This window comes from Phalacrocorax carbo, chromosome 3 (genome assembly GCF_963921805.1).
Source record: "Phalacrocorax carbo chromosome 3, bPhaCar2.1, whole genome shotgun sequence".
Lineage (NCBI taxonomy): Eukaryota > Metazoa > Chordata > Aves > Suliformes > Phalacrocoracidae > Phalacrocorax > Phalacrocorax carbo.
The window spans coordinates 93,929,691-93,947,630 of NC_087515.1; the positions used below are offsets into that span (position 1 = coordinate 93,929,691).

The 17,940-nt window shown below is 36.0% G+C and overlaps 1 protein-coding gene across 6 annotated transcripts in view; it reads right to left on the reverse strand.

Moving 5' to 3' along the window:
- Positions 1 to 920: 920 nt before the first annotated feature.
- Positions 921 to 17,940, reverse strand: part of MYO6 (myosin VI) — a 116,002-nt gene continuing 98,982 nt past the window's right edge. For 4 of the 6 annotated variants that reach the window (XM_064447775.1, XM_064447777.1, XM_064447772.1 and 1 more), the window contains 6 exons: positions 15,859 to 15,888; positions 15,357 to 15,395; positions 11,944 to 12,047; positions 10,445 to 10,576; positions 5,396 to 5,614; positions 921 to 3,790 (listed from right to left, as the gene is read on the reverse strand). In XM_064447775.1, coding sequence (XP_064303845.1) covers positions 3,591 to 3,790; positions 5,396 to 5,614; positions 10,445 to 10,576; positions 11,944 to 12,047; positions 15,357 to 15,395; positions 15,859 to 15,888 — 724 coding nt within the window. In that variant the 3' untranslated portion in view covers positions 921 to 3,590. Of the gene's footprint in view, positions 3,791 to 5,395; positions 5,615 to 5,638; positions 7,901 to 10,444; positions 10,577 to 11,943; positions 12,048 to 15,356; positions 15,396 to 15,858; positions 15,889 to 17,940 lie in introns of those variants that run through there. The other 2 variants (XM_064447776.1, XM_064447774.1) reach the window with 2 other exon arrangements.

Here is a 17,940-nt window from a genome sequence, read left to right on the forward strand (position 1 = left end):
CAACCAGCACACAGCACAGATGACATACATTGGAAACGACAGCCACAAAGGTTAAAAAATAGTAATAAAAAGATACTTGTGCCACAAATACTGAGAAATGAGGTATGAGACTTAAAGATAGCAAAGTCAGAATTTCTTCATGTCAGAACGTTGTTTTAGAGGGACACTCACCTTAGAAAGTGAAGACGAAACCCTTGCTAGCCATGAACAACTCACAGAAAAGCATTATGCAGCTGCAGCACAGAAATCCTTTTATCCTCACAACTTAACCTGCCCGTACTTATTACACTTCAAATCTTTAAAGACAAAACGGTAACAGAGATACAACCAAGATTTCAACATGGAATGTATTTATTTTTTTTAAATTTTCAGTACAGTATTAGGAGGTCATTTAAATACTTTAAATAAACATTTTGGAGAAAACCCCAAAGGATTCAACTAGGTAAAGAAAAACAATCTTATCAGTGGATGAAAGACAAGCATTTAATGACCTTGCGATCCTCGAAGAAGCATTCTCTAGACAATTCATATTCTTGGATCACCTAGTCAGGAACGCAGCCTGGCACAGGGATTCTCCTCCTCTCCTTTGTTTTCTGGAGTGTTTCACGCAGATGATCTCAGCTATAACGCACAACTTCGCTGAGAGGCGGGAAGATTTTTTGTTGTTGTTGTTAAAAATCAAACACACAGAACCAAGGCAACATGTTTACCTCATCATTTTGCTTCAAAAACCACATTACTCTCTTCCTTATAACCGTAGATCAGAAGGGCGTTAGGTAATACTACAATCCTACAGACCGACCCACTCCCTCCCTTTTTTTATTTCCTCTCCAAATTGACCAACAATGTAATTTATCTGACGCGGTAGATGGGGCCATGGAAACAATCAGTAAGCAGCTGAATATTGCCTGATATTTAAAAAAAAAACCAACTGAAATTAATTGAAAAATAATTTTGTTGCACAAAAAGATCAGTAAAACTACAAGCAGATGCTGCTTTTGGAGCAGAAAAAAAAAGGCGTGCTACTGTGCAGGCTAGAATACCCTGATTTTTCAAATGCGTCTTCTGCTTGCCTCAGGCACACCGCTGGAGCAGTGCAGAGAGGTGGGAACAGCTCCTTTGAGAACATCCAGCCACCAGCTCCTCTTCCACTGTTTCAAAGCCAATTTTATTTTCCTCATAGCTCAGATCTGTTAGTCATTTACAGTTAACGAGAACTCCCAAACACCCCATTCGGAAAAATAAATTTTCTTTCTGATGCCAGTCAAGGAAAACCTGGCATAATCAACGGAACAGACTGGAAAAATTCAGTTAGCCACCTTATTTATTTTAAGTTCCCCATAAGTATGTTTACACATATATATACTAAAATGTTTAAGCATATATATATGTGTATATACATACACACACTTAAGTATTGAGGTTCTTTGCTTACCACGTTCAGTCTCATAAGATCCATTTTATTTAATTTTATATATGTATGTATGAACTGAGACTGAGTGTGTTCAGTTAAACCTAGATAACAATAAATACAGAGTGGGGCATCTCAGCACTATCAGTTCAGTGATTTTTCCTCCTTTATTGCATGAATGATCACAGCTTCTTGCGGTGCTCAGTTTGTGGAGTCTGGAAGTTCTGAAACTTTGGTTCCAATTCAGTAAAGCGTTAAACCAGTAATCTGTATTTCAGAAGCAGCACCTTTAAACTCACACAACACCGAACGGGCTTGCACACAACTTTGCTAGCCAGCAGTCTGATGCGCTTCCATCTTGTAGCCAAAAATTACTGCTTCAGTGAAGAATTTGTTTGGGTAAAGGGAAAACATTTTCTTGTTTGCAGTCACATGACCAAAAAGCAGACTGGGTACGCAGTGGATGCCCGGAGTCCCTGATGCAGCAGACTTACGCAGCGTTAATGTATTACTCAAACATCTCCACGAGTATTACAGTAAGGAGTGCATTTATAACAAGATGCAGGCTGCGGCATGCAAGCACAATCTAAGGTCAGCGAGGATATATGCACCGTGAGCTTCCTCTGTGCTACAGAACTGCACCTCTTGAGAGTTATTTAATAAGTATAGTTATGTATTTGAAAACTAAAGTTTCCATGAAGTTTCAAACTGAGTAAACACTGAGGAAGTTGGTTTATAGCGTAAGCAAATTTTGTCAATTGACAGAGCAAGACTTCATTTTAAATCGGGTTGAATAAGTAATTGGACATCTAGCTACTTGTATTTCAAATTCCCATTGCAGAGAGAATAAATAATCAAGTTCAATTTATTGAAATAATGGCCAGCATGGTGAAACAATGTTCATGTAAGTGAACAAGATGCATCTTAAGACTATGATATTAATAATTCCCACCCACAAACACTCCCCAAACAAACTGCTTAATAAGGGAACTGTTACAAGCTACAAAACTTGATGGGGGAGGTTAAGATAAAGCTCAGTTGTCTGACTCACTGGGATACTCCAGTGTACTAAACACTGGAGCTGTTTCATCAGCACATGGCATTAAGGTGACGTTATTGGACCAAATTTTTAATCAATCTAACAAAACGTACAGACCTTGTGCATCTTGTTACAACTAAAATAAACAAGATGTCTGAGGCTTAGGCCTCAATATTCAGTTAAGTTATACTCCCACCAAAAAGCTGAACTTATTTCCCTTACGCTATCCTTAACCGTATATGCCTCCAGATGCAAGTCTTAAACACTTCTGCATAATATATTGGAATTACACTACCTGCATAAACAAACTGTCCAAGAATTCCTAATGGAAATTTGGTCAGGAAAAAAAAAAGTCTAAAGGAAATTTGTGCTTAAGAGGAGAAAAAAGAAACAAAGAGAGAAGTGGTATAAGCCCTAACGAGCAGTACACACCTTGAGTATCTCCAATATCACACATTACTGACATACATGAATGCTCTTCTCAGAATGTACAGAAAACCATTTCTCTCAGACCAAGACAGAGAATGCATTAAATAGGAATTTAAAGGTCTCGAGTTTAGGAGGATTTCCCACCAGTTTCCAAGAAAGTCAGTAAATACAGACACTAACCAGTTTTCAAATCAGGACATAAAATGTCTCAGATTATATAAAAGTATACTCCAACTTCTCCAGAACGGAAGTCAAAGCTAAGGCCTCACAATTCCAGTTACTAGGAACAGCATATCCTCTTTACTAGGCCACCACTTGAAGCCAACTGTTCAGTGTATTAAAGGGGATTTTATAAAAAGGTGGTTGCAATGCAGTTCTTTGTGTATGTACCCGAGTAGAGACAGATGGCTTAGAAGCGTGAAGAGCTAGAACAGAAACCGTTAAAGAAACGAAACTTATGAACAAAATGCAACAAACTACACTGACTGAAATTTCTTCAAGGTCCTCCTACCTAGTAAGGTTCACTCCACAAATTAAACATCATAAAGTACAAATTAACAAACCACATGATTAATAAAATCTGTTCACTTTATATTAAACATCTCTAATATGATTATAGAACTTGTATGTCCTCTGTTGCACAGAGGAACTCTTCCCTTTGTATCACGGGCAAGGGTTCTCATCTCGAACGCTACTGTGCAAAATGACCATTTACTTCAACAGGTTCTGCAGCATAGCTGTAGCATACGTAGGACGAGCTTGTCTGCTTTCAATTGCATTTCGAAGATACTGGATACCTCCACAGCGCTCCCAGATTTCTTCAAACTGTCTCGGCAAAATTTCAGCACCTCGCTTTCGAGTTAAGCCAGTCTCTTCAAGATTAAGCTCACACATATCCATATCGTCCTTACCTGAAACGGTAAAGGGAAAATATAAAGTCCCATTAACAAAGATTAGATTTTTGTTGATCAGATTTCCTCTCTCAAGCTCTGATTTGTTAACAGACTTCAGAGCTTATGGGGAAATCAGTCCTCAGATGCAGATTGTTTTTTTTTTTTTTGTTGCTGTTGTTTTTTGTGGGGGTGTGGGGGGGTGGGAGAAGAGGAGGGGAGGGGTGGGGTGTTTGTGGGTTTTGGGTTTTGTTGGTTGGTTGGTTTGGGGGGGGTTGGTGGGGGTTTGTTTTTGGTTTGGTGTTTTGTGGGTTTTTTTGATTGATTGTGTTTTTTATTTTGGTTTTTTGTTTGTTTTTTTTTTTAAACACACGGAGCAGAAAAGAGGTATCAAAATAAACTAGTATCAGATGCCGCAACTGACAAAATTGTGCTTAAAAAGCAAGTAAAAAAGAACAAAGGAAAGAAGCTCAAAAAAACAGCATCTTGATATAGTCTCCTGAAATCCACTACGGGGTAACAACCACATTTGTTTTACACATTACTTTCAGTTCTCCAGTGAACCGCTGTTATTAATTAATTTGTTTAAATGTAGCAAAGCGACTCAGAACTTGAGACTTTTGATGAAGTAGCCAGCATTCTTAAATCTGTCAGCCTCCCATGCTAAACAAACAGGGTTTACCAAATGGGACTGACACAGGGAATCCAATGAAATGATGAGTGTAGCTCACTCGCGATATTTTAACCTGATTTTTAATAGTTGATCCATTGAATGTGGTATTCATGACAGCAATGCTGCTTTTAGCTATGGGCTGTGACACTGAACAGGCAACAGTTGGTATATGGAATTCTATTAAATGTAATTCGCAGAAAACAAAGGAACTTTTGTTGCTAGTAAAGCATCGCTCTGAAGCTAAACAAATTACAAGTTGGTTATAGCCTTTTCATCAGTCCCCAAGTTAAACACAAAAACTCAAACCACAGAACTGTAAGCAGCATTTCTGCAGTGTTTTCTCCCCCTTTCTTTATCCTCCAGAAAAGGAGGATACATTTCATTACCAGGTAAATCTCTACCTATCCATTGACACAGTTTTTATTTTAAGATTAAAAAGCTATTCTCCCACATTAGGCAGCATAAATACAGTAAAAGCATCAGTTTGCTATTAGCACCGCACTACAGAAAGACAATATATTACATGCATAAATTGTTTTGATACAAACTGCTGTAATTTTTCGAAGCTGACTAAAACCCAATACAAAGATGAGTAGAACTTTCTCAGATACATTGTGATGTTTTATCTTCCCACTGTCTCCAGGTTCAGCAAATAATCTGAAGACACTTAATAATAAAAACATTTACACTTGGATTCCCACTCGGTCAATGATTTCCCAGATTGAAGTACAAGTACAAATAAAACACGTGACAAGTTACATCTCCAAATGAAACCCTGTAACATTTGGCCACCATCAACAGCAGTCCCAAATCCTCAAATTCTGCCCAGACAAGAACTGCTGATGAAAAAAAGAGGAAACAGCTTGGGAAACTTGTATCATCAGTCTCTTTTTCTAAAGTAAGTTTTCAACTCTGAAGCTTTCCAACATTTGAATTTTGCTTTCAATACCAACCCGCTACAAGGAGAATGGGTGCCTTGTCAGGATGAAGTTCCATTTGTCGAGCAATCCATGGCCCATCAAAATGCGCATACCACCAACCCTTCTTCTTGTTCTGGGGATCTTTGTATTGGTCCGCGGGACGGATGAAGGGAATGCGGAAGTAACGCTGTTGTCTGTTTATTTCAATCTCTTGTTGTCTGGTTGGTAGCTGGGTTGCCGGGTTCTGTTGAGCTATCATAGGGAAAAAAAAAACAAACAAGCAAATAAAAAATAATAGAAAAAAGCCATATTACGACTTGCTTGATTAATCAGCAAAGGATCCTCCTCATCCCCCCCCAAAAACCAAACCCCCCCGAAAAAAACAAGAAAACCCCAACAAAAACAAAACCAACCCACCCAACCAAACAAAACCCCCCAAAAACCAAACCAAGCCCCCAAAACCTGAGAGATTCTCTCTGAATACAAGGTCATCCAAAGTCTCAAACCTAAAAAGTATTCCCGTCTCAGATAATGTTCTGTCTTTTAATCTCTACAGCTACAACACTGGTGAGGAAAGGCTCATGTTAACTATTGTATCTATATGTAAAACTAGGTTGCTCAATGGCATCACGTACATTTACACAAAACAACCAGAGTGAAACAACACATTCTGCTTTAAATCAGTATTTAAGGTAAAACTTCCCATATAGAATGTCTTACCAACCAGGAACATTTATCAGTAACTGCTCTAATTCAGTCCGCCTCTTTGTAAAACAAGGTCACAGTGCAAAGAAGCATTTTCAGTTACAAAAATACAAAGCACCACTTGAAGGTTTTTGACAGTCAGCACAGAAGGATGTGTAATACTGTTAGAAATGACTAATTTGTTAATAGAAATGTTGACAACAAATATTGCTTGCTACAAAGCTGGCACCAAACATAAATTTCTGTCTAGATTTCTGTGTACCAAAATCCAGCATTAGAACTACTCTCTGGCTGCTTTCTATTTTAAAAGAAAGTGTTTATTTCAAACCATTAAGATCAACAGACCAAACTTCTAGAGAAGACAGAGTTACCTGAAATCTTTTAAAGCTTCATATATATTTTTGGTCAACATTTCCCATATGTATTTTTGGACTCTCTCTGAGTCCCACACATTTCAGACTTTGGAGAGAAACTTTCTTTTGAATAAGAGCAAATAACCTCTGTGTTAACTCATCAACTGAGTGACCTTCTTAATGTCATGTATGGACTATCATAATCAGTTTTAAATAGTAAATGCTCTTACAAGGAAGATCCTTTCCTTTAATAAACTGCCTCCTGCAAAAGTTTATTACTGATCTTGTTTTAGTGGTTTACAATACTACCATTACCAACATCGTGTTTCAGAATTTCTGAATGCGAATCTATGCCTTCTCTACAAAAGAAAATCAGTATTAACAGTTCTACGTTTCACCATAAAGAAAATAATTAATTCCTTTTTTGTCCATTGTCTAATGAAGCAGCAAAGCTAACTTTTGAGCTAAAATTAAATAAATGAAAAAATGACAATCACTTCTAATAACATATTTTTAGTTATGAACAAGGCTAATAGACTAGCAACTGCACCTTGACATTTCTTTCACTTAGATTCAAGCAAAAATAGCTTTTCTAAATGTGAAGAGCAGAATCTTAAAAAAATATATGTACTATAGAAATCATACCCCCCAATTTTTTTTTCCATGTCTACATAAATAGACAAAACACAAAACAACTTTTAATAGGTGAATGCTACCTTTATACATCAACTCTGACAAAGCATGTATTTTACAGGGAGACATATTCTAAAGTTTATAGGAAATTAACTCTATTTTCTGCAAATTGAACATGTATCACAGCAGATCAGTGCTTTAGTATTGTCAAACACTTTTTGCACTGCAATGGTAATTGCTAAGGCTTATTTCTACCCCTATACATACCTAAGTCCAAGAGGAAATCCAGAGGACAGGAATGCTAAGCAGCAAATACAGCCTCTACTTTTCAGTGTTATGGGATTGTAGTTCTTTATTCAAAAGAAACCATCACCTGAATGTTAGTTTGTGCGCTAGGTAAATAGCTGTTATATTAAGTTGATTCCAGAGTTTTGCTACAACAAAAATCCAGGTGCAGACAATAAAGAATGTCAGAACAAGCACAGTATTTCTTGAGGAGAGGAGGATAAAAAGAGAAAAAAATTAGGAATTATACCTTCAGATAACCTACACAAAAAGGTTATTTCATCCTCCCTTCCCATGACTGCTCAAAGGGGTAGGATCTCATGAAGATAAACAGTAAAATACATTTGTAAATTATTAGAGTAACATATAATTACCATCAGTTGAATAACATTGCCACATTGCAAAATAGATTTTTTTTAAATAATTAAATTCTATGTACATGTGTAGCAAAACACTGGATTAATTAATGTTAGTAAAGAGCTCTCAAGTGTTCCTATTCTTCAAAGTTAGCTTAAATAACCATCTCCCCACTTACGTGAGTTGCTCAAAAATGGTGCAAAATCTGTGAACAAACATTACATGTTGAACAAAACATGAAAGTGCTGATCCTTTATAAGTTATAGTTTCATTACCTCAACATTTTTCACCAATGCTGATGATAGACAAATGGCAATTCTAGTTACAAGATAAACACAGATGCCGAGCTAAGTATTTCTATTCATTTTTTGCTCACTGACATACATAAAATGTCTCCTTTTCTCAAGTTTCATAGATTTCCAAGTGCTTTTATTTTCACCAGCATTTAATTTTGAAATGGATTACTTCAACGATTTGCAATGCCTGTTACAAAACCTCAGCTGTATACGTGCTAAGCACAGATTACTATAACAAATCTGCTAGTTAATTAATGTAGTACTTTTAATTTTTGACACTTCTGCTAGGGAAATATTTCCAGACCTCCATTAATACCAAATCTGCCTATTCCAATAATAATACACAGACTAGTGTTTAGCTTCTATACTGAATGTATTAATTTAATTAAAGGATGCCCATAAAATTATGACATCAGTGAAAAGACGGAAAGAAGTAACTACATCGTTTGAAGCACACATCCACTGACACCCAAAAGACTTCTAGCTTAAATATCTCAGAAATCAGAGCTCCTTCTTTCTGCCTTCTCAGATCATTACAATACATAGATGTGAAATGCCGATGTAGTATATAATTATTTGCAATAGGAAGAATTACTTCTGACAGTAACAAGAGTCTCTAAAGGTCACTAGGAGAGACTTCCTTCTGAACTGCAACGTTCTAACTTTTCTTCAGAAATATGAAGCCATATTTCAAGCAAAGTAAAAAAAATGCAATGGAAAACATTGAAAAGAATGCTGTAAATGCCTAACTGTGATGAGATCATGAATATTCTAAGCTTTATCTGCACAAATCCAAAGATCATCTGCTCTTTGCTACTTCCCATCAGCAATGCTGTGCATGAATATTTATTTTATCCATTTAGCTCCAGACAGAATTTGCGAGCTCAAATTCAAAGCAACTTACCACTTTGCAGAAGTGCTTCAAATGCCTTTTAGTGCTGTTCCAGTCATACGCTTTCTTAAGCACTTAAAACTACATCACTAGGCATGGTGGTAAGGACCCCTTCTCTGATAACATAATTTCCAGGGGTCCAGATTTCACCTGCCATATATGTGTACCAAAGTTCCCTGAAAAGCTCAAATTCTCAGGTAATGCTCAAGCAATGCATTAACTCAGTAAATGAATCAAGGGGTAGGAGACACCTTCGTATAGGAACTAACACTAAGCATGGCACCTGTACCCCCTGGGATCTGTATCCCCTATGTCCCAGGACAATGCTTTAAGGCCAGGCTAAGAGGACTTTGGGGAGAACATCTTCTCCCCATCTTCCCTTTCCTCTGCCTCTCCCCATTAACTGTGTGGCCAGGAACACAAGGACAGCAGGAAAGATCTGACTACATTATTATATCCATCTGTTGTGATTCTGTTCATTTCCTAGATTTCTTCTATAACAGACGATCACTGGACTTGGAGGAGGAGAGGTGCTGGGGAAAGAGTAACAATCTGCTCTGCAAATATCACTCCAGAAACTGGGCACCTAGTTTTCAGGTCTGGTAGTGTTAAACATGGTAACTCCTACACCTTCTTGTTGAATTTAAAAAGGTAGTCATTTATTTTCATTAGTACCTTGCTTTGACAATAAACACCCATCTGTGAAATCGGCAGAATGACACTCTAGTATGAAAGCAGGGACTGTGCAAAATTCGTCATCCCATAATCAAAAACTGCAAATCAACGCTCATAGAATTTAAAAAGAGAGAATGCAACCTGAAATATATAAGGCTTACAGTAATGCAAATGAGGGAATTATTAGCACCTTTTAAAAGCATCTACATCTATGTCTATATATCAGTATCTTAGAAAAGAATAAAAGCAGGAGGGGGGAAAAAAAAACCAAACCCTTATCACCAATACCCTTATACCCCGTGATTCCTTCTAATCTTGTTTTTTATAGCACCAAAAAAATCACTTACAATTCTCTGAGACATGGATTATTTGCTAACTATTTTTGGAATCCCTATTCTGTCCTTAGGTATAAATTCTCTGATTCTGAACACTAAGTGCTTTCAGAAAGCGACATTCATAATTACAGAGGTCAGAACTAGTATGAACCACCTCAAAAACACAGTCTCAAAAGTCCCAAAATGCAAACCACATTTTCATAAATGGAAAACGACCTTCCTTAGTCTTAAGTAGCACAGCAAAGAACATTGAGCAAAAATGCCAGCAACTGCAACATCAAACCAAGAACTATTCTTAACAGATGTGAGTTGGTATGAGAAAAGCTTTTAGGGAGAGCTATTCAGTACATGTATCGGGGTCTCCTTCTACTTTCTGCAAAGTATTTGCCAGTTACAATCTTTCCAAAATATGTACCTTAAATCAATATAAAAGTAACCTAAAGCCCCCAAGAATTTCCTTCAGCCAAGCAAAACCAAAATTCATTCTAGCAATGTTTTCTTTAGAATATTGTCACCAAGATTATTTTAAATACGAAATTATCTCTCCTCACCATAGTCCGTGACTGATTTGGGAGCACGCTGCTCTGTTTCTGCATTGCGTTTCTTATTCTTGGATTTCCAAGCATGATAAACCTTCAGCCTCCTGTGAAACTCTTCCCTGCAAGCCGCCAACAGTTCAATATCTGTCTCAAAAATGAGGAAGGAAGGGAGGAGCGAGGAAAAAAATAAGAAAAATTATCTATGAAATGCTTTTCTATATTGATAGGCACACAATTTTTAGATCAGTTTGTAACACTAATATGTTATAATATGATGCAATAAACTCATTCTCTGCAGCAACAGGGACTGTATTTTATGGCCCAGAAGGATCCTTGGAGTGCTATATATCCTTTTCTCCTTTAGAGGAATGGCAGTCCCCAAAGTGGCTGTTCTACTGTAAGATCTGGAGCAGTGAAATGCTACAAATAAAATTAGCACTTTACTAAATTTGTCTGTTGACATTATCACAAGCCAAGCAGTACAGAAACAGATAAAATTTCACCGCTGAACTTTATTTCTGCAGCTGAAAAAAAAGAAAGTCAGCCATTTCACTGCTCAGATCTAAGTTCTTTTTCCACTTTATTAAATGTATTTTAATTTTGCTGAATTTCATAATACTAAGAGGCTGAATAATTGCAAGGCTTTTTCATTAGTCACCTAAGGGCATCCAAACTGGCTTCACTAGGGATGGATATGCATCAGCACCATGTATTACTGCAGCACCTATTCAGCTGAAAACATTGCTCCAGTCTTGCGTACGTAAAAACAACAGAGACACAGCTAGACTTTGGAGCTAACTTTGGGTTCTAAATACAAGTGAAGAGAATGGGTTTGTTTTCCTATTTCTACATCCAGGGAGAAACTCTGAGTTATCTTAAATCAGAAATTAACCAACTGCTTTCAATCAGAAGCAGGAAGAAACAGTAATATTTAATAAAGGAATAAATCCTCTCTGTTTCTATCTTCATAACACCAGAGGGAAAATAATTAATGTCCCAACTGTTGAGATTTCCAAATGAAGTTGCGCATTCTGAACATTAAAGAATAATCTGAACATCTAAAATAGAAAATATTCTATGCTGTGCTTTAGATGATATATTTGTTTTTTCATGATTTGGTAACAGCAGGAAGTGATAGTAAAAACTTCCTTAGAACAGGCAAATTCTAGGTAAAGCAGAACTATTATTCCCTTTGTGGAAATACATAAAACTGAGACAATTTAGTTAAGAAATTTTAACGTGTTTTATGGCCCAAGCAGTTTAACATCATAAACAGCAAAGAAGGTAGCAAAGGAAATTCTGTTTCCTCAATATGGAAATAGCTTAGTTTGTTGTTCTCTTTAGGGTAATAGAACTTTTTAAAATTAATTTCACAATCAGTCAAACCTGAATAAATTAATGAGCATGTTTTTATCTTTGTCATAGGAAGAAAGCAACACCTTTCATACAACCACAACTTGGCTTCTTTCTCAAATCAGAAAAAAACCAAACCAAACCCCAAGCCAACTTACCACAGGATGTATTGATTGTATCACGAAGCTCTGCATATTTCCACTTACTGAGATCATGCTTCTTAGTACCAGCAGCAGCTTTTGTGGCTTGAACTAAAGGACTCCTACAATTATTAAAAAAATATATATGTGTATTTTTTCAAGTATGAAACAGGAATCGTTACAACAGGATGAACAGGTCCCACAGTCAACACTGCAGCACGCTTCCTACAATGAAAATCGGCAGCAGAGGGACTTTGTTCAAAGGCAGAGCACCATATTATTTTCAGGATGTTCAAATGATTAAGAAAAAGGTGAAAGCATCTTTTACATCCAAAAATCATATAATATTCTGATTGGTTGCCTAGAGATTAAAAGGAATTGTCATTAATAATTAGCACTTATGCATTAAAAGATGCATATTCTATTCATGTGTACCTCATCCCATGCTGATGTACATTTTTCTTGGTACTAGTCAAGATGCAGAATACAGATAACTAAGCGTGGCTGTATACGTTTTTAGTTCCCTTTGGAAAAACAGACAAGAAAAAATATTTCTGAAGCAGACATGGAGAAGGGAGAAAAGGCATTCTCCCTGCTATTTAAAACTGGATTAGGAAAAAATCCTGGTTCTCAGACTAGGGAAAATATTCCATGTCTTTGACAACACTCTAATTTGAGAGAAGAAATCAAATTAATTCTATATTAATTGTATAGTAGCTGTCTGAGAACAGCAATATTTATGCTGGAGAGGGGGTGCAGGGACAAAAATCATTGAGAGATACCACGGGAAAAAAGGCCACTCTAAGAAAGGCTGACTAGTATCAAAAGACTCATCTAGAAACAGTGTTTTTCAAAGACAGAAGGTATTCGTCCTGTAGGTAGTATGCAACGAAGTCAACAGCAAATGCAAGTGAGAAGGTATTAGTAAAATCTCCATCATCTTTAACAGTATGTATAAGGTTACCCACATAACAAACATTATATGCATACTTATATAGACCTGAAAATATTTTTTTCTTCTTCTTCTCTCCGTAAAAACAGTATGGATAAGAAGGGGGAAAACTCTCCCTTAGGAATGGCAACCTTCCATTAGATTATTTGGATATAAACTAAGTTCAAAACACTCCAACATTCAGTGATGATCAGAATGCTTTTTAAACACCAAGGAATTCAGGAACAGACATGATTTTACTAATCTCTGCTAATGCCCATGACTAAGAACATGAGGCAAACTGAATTATCTTGCAGGATCTGGGAGGATTTGTTCAGAAGAAACTAGATCTTTAACAGGGTAGCAAAGTACTTGATGCAATATGTCACTTTAAAAATTCACATGGGAAAAAGAAGAAACCAGGCCTCCTCAGTTAAAGTCTGTTTGAGCAGCAAACATCTTTGTGGGACTGTTACATTATCACAGTATTTATAATCCAGTGAATATTATTTTGAAGTTTATTTTTCCATAAAGGTCTCATGTGGGACTATGAAATTTTATGTTGTTTGTTTTTCCTTTTAACTTAATAGGTTATAAATACATTTTCTGTGAAAGTCTTTGTGTAGATACAGCAGTTCTGAAAGCAGAGATAACAAATGCTATTTATTTTTAAGTTTCATAGAAAAATACAATCTGTTCAACCAAATGTTCTTAATAGCAACTGAACTATCTCTTCAAATGTAATTAAAACTACAGAATCTTACTGTTTACTGCAGCATCACCTTAATTATGCCTACTCACACTACTAATCTGAGTCAATACACAGCTTTCAGTTATGGTACGTGAGAAATCTGACATTAAAAATTACCTCTTTAAATTTTAATCAGCACATAGCTGAGGAACAGGAACTTTTCCTCACCCTCAGCACTACTCATAAGTGTAAAATAAATCATTAGACAGTCTCCTTCAAAATACATATTTTAATATTTTGCTACCATTGGCATACCTGTAGGACATTAAAGGGTTGCTGCCAAATGTAATTTCCACTGCCTGGTGTCTAACCTTCCTGAACCTAATTTGACAAATCCTAAGGATTTTCCTTAATTAGCAACACTACCGACCACTCCAAGAGTTTGCTACATAATTTAGAGCAGCAGAACTAGGCTGTAAGATCTCTGGTTAAACTAGTAATCTTTAAGAATGCTAATCCAATTGAACGGTTTAGCCTTTCCATTACAGTACTACTCTGCACTGTGCAGATCACTCTTTTGTTTTCTACGTGACTTCAAGCAAACAGTCTGGCAGTAAGAGGAGCATCACACTTGACAATCAGTCTTCACCACTCAATCTGTATGTTATGTATTATAACCAGTATTTACAGATTAAGAAAAAAATAATCAGTCTCAAGTCAAAAGTTTCCAGTATATGGATTTTGCCCCAAAGTTTTGTGATTTTTTGCACACTAAGAATTGGCCAGTCACTGGAACGAAGTCAATATATGCAATCTAACCATCTACATTCATGTGCTAACTTAATAACGCACCATTGTTTATTCCTATTCTTAAAATGCCACTGCAACGAACAAATTTAGTTAACAGCTGCATTCCTAATTATCAACGCTACAACTAGAAAAACCCATCATGCGAGACTGACCATCTTCAGACTATATAGACACAGCATAGTAGCCTGTTTAACAGACTGACTTAAAAACTCTAAAACAATTTTGCTTCTTACATAAGCGTCAGAAAATGAATGTCAAAAGGTTATTTTTGTCCTCAAGTTGCACAAACGCTTTCTAATTACTCATTGATATGGAAGACATTATAGCAATTTCTTTCAACAGAAAATTAGTATTCTAACACAAACTAGCATGAGACTGTTACAGTAGAATTATGTTCAGATCTGAATCTGCATTCTCCTTTCCTCCTGCATCGCGCATAAAATCTTCCATTAGCATTCAAGAAATCTCAGAAGGGGATTTTGTTTAGCTGTCTTAAGAGCATCTTAAGATGCTTTTAACATGGTAATTTTCAAAACTGCTTTTATTTGAAGGGAATTATAGCTAGAATATTTTCTTATTAGGAGCACTAACAGTTACATTAACATCAAATAACTTCATTAACTCTAAACTGAATCCACAGACATCCTCCTTCGAAAGATGTGGACCCTGGTTTTCTATTATCATTATAAGAAAGGTGAAAAGAGAAGAAAGCTGTAGAAACATTACCAAAATTACACAAAATACCAGGGTATGTGAACTATTCTTATTCTTTATATAGATATGTAATCAATTAAAATAGCAGGAAAAAAATATGGAAAAGAGCTGTTGATAAAGGAAATTTATGTGAAAGAAAGAATTTATCTGCTTAGCACTTAAAACCCCCCAATATTCCATTATTTTTCATTCCATAATTTTTCATTCCATAATAATTCAACCCATTTCATGTGTGATCTCTTCTTATAAAATGATTGGTTCATTCAGAGTAGTCTTCTCACCTACCTAGACAATATTTCTGACATTTCTGTGGCCATTTGTTCCCTATAAGAAAATTGACAAATAAGCATAAACCAAACACATTAATATAAAAACAGCCTTTATAACTGTGATCTCTTGCCAACCAAACTGAAGCTAATTCAAGTGCACAAAAAAAAAGGCTACTTATTTGAAATAATTTCCATTCTAATATATGTACACAGTCCTGATTCTGTGAAGATCACAGGGCAGTGAAAAATGGATGGTATGTGAAAAAATTTACACTAATTATGTAATAATCTTTAAATAGGTATTATTAGGTACATTAAATTATTAATTTGTTTATTAGACATGAGCAAAGTAGTGGATATAAGGTGTGACAAACTGATTTAAAGATTACAGGTGCATGCTAATAAAGATTACTATGGGATATTAGTAAATCAGAGGAAAACATAAGTTTCCTTTGAATTATTTAGTGTTGCTTTTTTTTTTCTCTTAGAGCATTCAAATACAAAAAAAAAAACCATACGCAGTCATTTGCAGCTTTGTTCCATTGGCTCTGCAAATAGAAGATATTTATGTCAGACAGACTACTTCCTAGTTACCTTTCTAGTAACTGAAGTGGGAAAAAGTAGGTCATTGTAAAAAAGACATGAGAGAGCAGGAAATACTATTTTATGGTTTGGGTTTTTTTAACTGAGAACCAGGATTATATAGACCCTTTTACTTCACCTTTCTCATTCAGTCATGAGCGTAAAAAGTTAAAATAAGATAATCTGGAAAAAAATGTACAAGCAAAAACTTCCCCCACCCTTTCTCAACCTCCCCCAACCCCATCTTTCAAAATCAAAGATTCTGAGACATGTTACTGATATGTTTTACACCTGGATAAGCATATCACAAGAAATAACAGCAATCCTCATACAGGTACTCCAGGAACAGGATAGATAGCTGCTTCCTGCAAGCTGTGAAATGACACTGAGTCTAACTGCCATTCTGAAGACGCATGGGTACACACATGTAGCATTGAATATACTACAAATTAGAACTTATTTGGATTGTTCTAACACAACGTACCGAACAGATACACTCAGAACACCTTCACTGAGGCTAGCCTATTTTGGTGCTATATGCTATACTGTATGTTTCAATAAGCCACGTAAAGATACTGCACAGCTGAAAACAGATATCGTTATTTTACTAATTTTTTACTTAAGTGCTAAGCACTTCTGTTAATTTACCCCTAGGTGCAGTAAATCCCTTATCACATATGCTTTCAAATTGTGGATTATAATAAAATTGGATGAAGCTAGGAGAGGTCCAGCATATCCAACACAAAATAAGCACAGATAAAAATGCTGGATCTACTGCCAGAAAAAAACCCACAACTTTTCTTCTTTGACAGGAACCAATGAGTATATTTCTCAAACAAATTACTAATACTCATGGACCTTTAAATATCTATGAAAACTAATGGTGATGCAGCAAGATATTGGCGAGAAAAGAAACAAAGTAGAGGCTATTCATTTTCAAGTATAACAACATGCAAGTATCACATGTGCCTTAAAAGTGAGCAAAATGTATGAGTTCCTTAAAGTGACACATAAATATCACCTTGTACTTACTTTTTTCACTGCGCGGGTAGCACAGCACAATAGAAAATACCCTTTTATTCATGCAAACATGTACGCATGAAACCATATTTTACAAAATTGTGTGAAAACACTGTAGGAGCAGAATACTGCATGAGTTCAGTATGGAGTGATACGTGCTTTACCTTACTACAACAAAATTTAACAGAAAAGGGAAATATATATACATAAAAGTCACAGTGATTTCAGTGTATCCTATGGTAATATGCAAGTCTCGAAACCAGAAGATGGCAGAATAAAACTTCCTTAAGACTCTTGTAAGATTTTAATTGATATCAGTTAAAGTAAGTCTTGAGAATTTATGTTTAAATAATAATGTGTTTTGTTCAAACCAATAAATAGTTTTCATTTCAGAGAAGAATTCCCCACTGTTTCTACCTTTAAGCCAATTCCTGCAGTTACGTGGAAATCTACCCTTGGATTTCAAAATAAGATGTTGGGATCTGGAGAACATTTTAGCTTGTTTTTAAACAAACCAAAACAAAAATCAAATCAAAGGTGAAATTATAAGAATTTTTTGACACGCTTCAAACCTTTGAAGCGGACTGCAGAAACAGGAAAAAAAAACATTTTGCTAACGAGCTAAAAAGAAATCTCATGTATGCAGAAAAATGTACTACTTCTTTTCTAAATTTATATATTATCTTGTTCAAGAAAGGATTTACATCACTCTGTTAACTTGTTCAGGCCATTCTGCACTTCCCAATCATTCAGAAAACAGTCTTCATTCTCCTACTGCGAGCTGCACAGCAGAGAGAAACTGGCAGTCAAAATTACCAGAATGGTTAGTTCATCATCCATTCCAGGACTACACGAGAAAGAGAAATACCAGCATCACCCATGAGCAGTGGGAAACACTGTGGAGATTAGAGCTTCAGTGGCAGAAAAGTTATTGAATTCTCTGAGCCCTGCTTGTCTAAGGCCTCCCCTTTTATATGAGAGAGAAATTTGCCAGTTGC